Source organism: Eimeria acervulina, genomic scaffold (assembly GCF_000499425.1).
Source record: "Eimeria acervulina Houghton genomic scaffold, Eah_scaff305, whole genome shotgun sequence".
In the NCBI taxonomy this organism is placed as follows: domain Eukaryota; phylum Apicomplexa; class Conoidasida; order Eucoccidiorida; family Eimeriidae; genus Eimeria; species Eimeria acervulina.
Window position 1 is genome coordinate 33,215 of NW_013547750.1, and position 3,983 is coordinate 37,197.

At 43.6% G+C, this 3,983-nt stretch overlaps 1 protein-coding gene across 1 annotated transcript; it reads right to left on the reverse strand.

The window, feature by feature from the left end:
- Window positions 1–833: 833 nt before the first annotated feature.
- EAH_00031970 (co-chaperone GrpE, putative) lies at window positions 834–2,976 on the reverse strand (the record flags this gene model as incomplete). Its single annotated transcript, XM_013392362.1, has 5 exons — window positions 834–926; window positions 1,141–1,203; window positions 1,467–1,721; window positions 2,024–2,152; window positions 2,467–2,976. 5 exons carry the CDS (start codon window positions 2,974–2,976, stop codon window positions 834–836), a joined length of 1,050 nt encoding a protein of 349 aa, XP_013247816.1.
- Window positions 2,977–3,983: the final 1,007 nt, after the last annotated feature.

Below are 3,983 nucleotides of genomic sequence, written 5' to 3' on the forward strand. Positions count from 1 at the left end.
AAACTCTAAAAGCTGCAATATATTTAATAACTGCCTCTTTGAATGAAGGCCTGCAGCATAAGGGATAGCGCCTGCGTCTCGGCAACGTGGCCGAGTGGTTAAGGCGGTGCCCTGCTAAGGCATTGGGTTCTGCCCGCGTAGGTTCGAATCCTGCCGTTGTCGTTTTATATATTATTTAATTTAAATTCTTATTGTTTCGCTTATATATATATATCAATATATATACACTGCAGGTCTTACACTAAACAAAGTAAAATTGTTTAAATAATTAACGCCCAGCCTTGCGATTCAAAGGCCCTCGCTCCGGCCTCTGTTAGAAGGCCCGCTAGCGAGGCAATAAATAAATAAACAAATACCAAAAACACGCCGAACTAAGCAACGCATGCATGCATGCATGCACGCACCAATTCATGCATGCATATCTGCATGCATGCAAATCTGCATGCATGCAAAATTGCCTGCCAGCGTGAGCAGTGGTTCCAGTGAAAGAAGAGGGTGTTTAAATCCAATAATGCATGCATGCAACGGTGGATGCATGCAACAATGCATGCATGCAACGGTGGATGCATGCAATAATGCATGCATGCAACAATGCATGCATGCAACGGTGGATGCATGCAATAATGCATGCATGCAAAAATAAATATGTTCATCTGTCTTTTGCGCCTGGGTTAGGCAGTCGTCTCTGCTTGTACAGCTGCTGATGCTGCTGTTGCTAGTGCTGCTGCTGCTGCTGCTGCTGCTGTTTGTGCTGCTGCTGTTGGTGGGTGTTTGCTGCAGCGTTTGTGCGCATGCATAAACCTAAACCCTCAGCCATAAACCCTAACCCTAAATTAGGGTTTGACAACTCCAACTTTTGCTGCTCTGAGGATTCGGTCTTTTATTTTGTAGCCTCGCTGCACCACCTGCGCGACCCTGCCCTTCTTCTGCAGCAAAACAAAAACCCTAAACCCTAAACCCTAGATTCTTAACCCTGAACTCCAAAACTTCATTCCTAAACCAACGGCCCCGAAGACACGGCACTAAAAATACCGTCTTGACCCTGGCATAGCCATAAGGGTTTAGGGTTTAGAGAAGGGTTTAGGGTTTCGAAAAGGGTTTAGGGTTTAGAGTAGGGTTTAGGGTCTCTTGCTGGCGTACATCGCTCGGCCCGTCCATCTCAAAGAGAGCCTCATGAAGAGCTGGGTCGAATTTCTCCCCCATCTGCAAACCCCAAACCCTAAACCCTAAACCCTAAACCCCAATCCCTAAACCCTAAACCCTAAACCCTAATCCCTAAACCCTAAACCCTAAACCCTAATCCCTAAACCCTAAACCCTGACCCCGAGCTCTCAACTCTATTAGTGGTAGTAGGACGAACTCTCAAGGTGAACTACCTCTTCGCGTAAACGGCGGTTTCCCGCACAGCCCAAACCCTAAACCCTAAACCCTAAACCCTAAACCCTAAACCAAACATATCTGCCTACCGGGTCGTATGACTCCACCCCGAACCTTTCTAAAGTTTTGTGAAAGAGATTGTCGGTTAAGGAAATACCATCAACGAACTGCTTCAGCTGCTCCAAACTCTGCTGCTGCTGCTGCTGCTGTTGCTGCTGCTGCTGCTGCTGCTGCAGCTTTTCTAGCTGCTGCTCAAGCTGCTGCCTCGCGTTAGTAAGAGAATCTCCAACATCTAACAAAGCCTTTGCAAAGGAAGATATTGCGTAGTCCCTCGCCGACGCAGCCTAAACGCCCAAACCCTAAACCCTAAACCCTAAACCCTAAACCCTAGGGACCCCCAAAATAATCCTCCTAGCCACCTGTATAGAGCTAAATGCTTAGGATGTGAGATTTGCGGTTTGCAGTTTAGGGTTTGGGGTTTAATCTTTAGGGTTCAGGGTTTGTGCTTTAGGGGCTAGGGTTTGCCCTTTTTGGGGTTGAGGGTTTGTGGTTTAGGGTTTGCGGTTTAGGGTTTACAAATGTTGTGCGTTTCAAAGTGCTCGGCAAGGGTTTAGCGTCTAGGGTTTAGGGTTTAGGGTTTAGAGACCTCTTTAGCTAGGCGAATTCTTGCGTTTTCTTGCTCAGCCAGACAGCGCAGCAATTTGTCTTTGAGCTCCGCATTATTTTCTTTTAAAGTCTTCGCTGTCTCAAGAGCAGCAGCAAGCTGCGACTTCAGCTGTACGTACACCCCACAACCAAACCATAAACCCCAAACCCTAACCCTAACAAACAACAGCAACGCCCTAAACCCTAAACCCTAAACCCTAAACCATAGAAACCACACAAGAAGCCTACTCTCCTTCCCTTTTCAGCCCCTTGACCCTATGCTACAGATAATCAAAACCCTAAACCCTAAACCCTAAACCCTAGCAATGCAATTGGAGTATGCAGTAGCCGCGGCTCCAAGCCTCTACGAACATCGCTGCAGGGACACACCCCTAAACCCTAAACCCTAAACCCTAAACCCTAAACCATTGTGGTTTGTCGGACTTGTTCTAGATCTTCTATCTCTTCATCGCTTGCTGCCTCCTCTGCTACTTCTCGCGTTTCTGTGTCAGTTGCTGCAGCGCCACCCTGTTCTGCTGCTTCTGCTGCTGCTGAGGAGCTGCTGCTGCTGCTCTCTGCAGCTGGGTAGTTGTTGTTGTTGCTGCTGCTGCGGCTGCTGCTAGTGAGGAAACGAAACGCTGCTGCAGCAGGACCATCTGCTGCTGCTGCTGCTGCTGCTGCTGCCTTTGGGAGCTGAACCCCCGCGAGGCCCCGCAGCGGAGAGCAGCTTAAAGAAGAGCCCACAGCAGCTCTAGGGTTTAGGGTTTGAGGGTTTAAAGCCCTAGGGTTTAGAGGAAAGGAGAGCGCGCCAGTAAAGTGACTGCTGTTGCTGCTGCTGCTGCTGTTGCTGCTGCTGCTGCTGCTGCTGCAGGTACTGCGAGGCCCCCTGAACCCAACGCGAGCAGCCACGCGAGGGCCCCCCCTAATGCGCGTAGCTAATTGAAAGAAATGCATGATTGTACTGCGTTTGCGGTGTACGTACACCTAAAGAAGGCTGTGAGACTCGAGACAATATCGAGTGGGGCGCTTACAAGCTTGAATGTAGATTCTGTTTTTCTTAGTTTATTTCGCCTTATACACTCTTTTTTTAAAGCTAAAAGGCATTTAAAATGCAAAAATTAATTCAAAAATACAAACTCTTACGAGCTGTACATACACCTGAACGGGGCTGCAGCGCTACGCTCAAAGAAAAGCCAAGCGAAGTAGCAGCTTCAAGAGACAGCCGAAGACAAAAAGAAATTAAATTAAAAAATTAATTTAATTATGCAAACATTAAATTTAAAACAATATATTAATCCGTTATTATCATCTCTCCATGCATATTAAACTGAGGTGTACATACACCTCGATATATATGCATATATATATATTATATATATATACAAATATATATATACATATATATATATATAATTCGTCCATACATTCGCTAGCATTAAGCTTTAAAGGGAAAAACGAAGAAATTAATTTTCTTTTATTATTTTTAATTATTTTTTTGTAGACTTCATTAAACACAGACGATGTCTAAATATTGCGCAACACTAAACACGGTGTACGATATATGTATATATATATATATATTTGTTTATGCATAGATAAAGATGTATAGATAATAAATACAATATATATATATATATCGTACACCGTGTTTAGCATGCATATATATATATATATATGCATGTATGTATGAATATTCATTTATATATACACATGAAGAATATGCATATATATATATATATATATATCCACTATATTATACAAATATATATTATACATATATATAATCTGCATCTTCAAGTTTATGAGCGTGCATCGTACTGAGAACAAAAATAAAGATGCGCGCATCTGTTAATTAATTTACACAAATATGTATAATATGCATTCATACAGGCACATACACTTTATATGCATGCCTATATATATATATATATATATATTAAATGCATGATGTACATATGAGG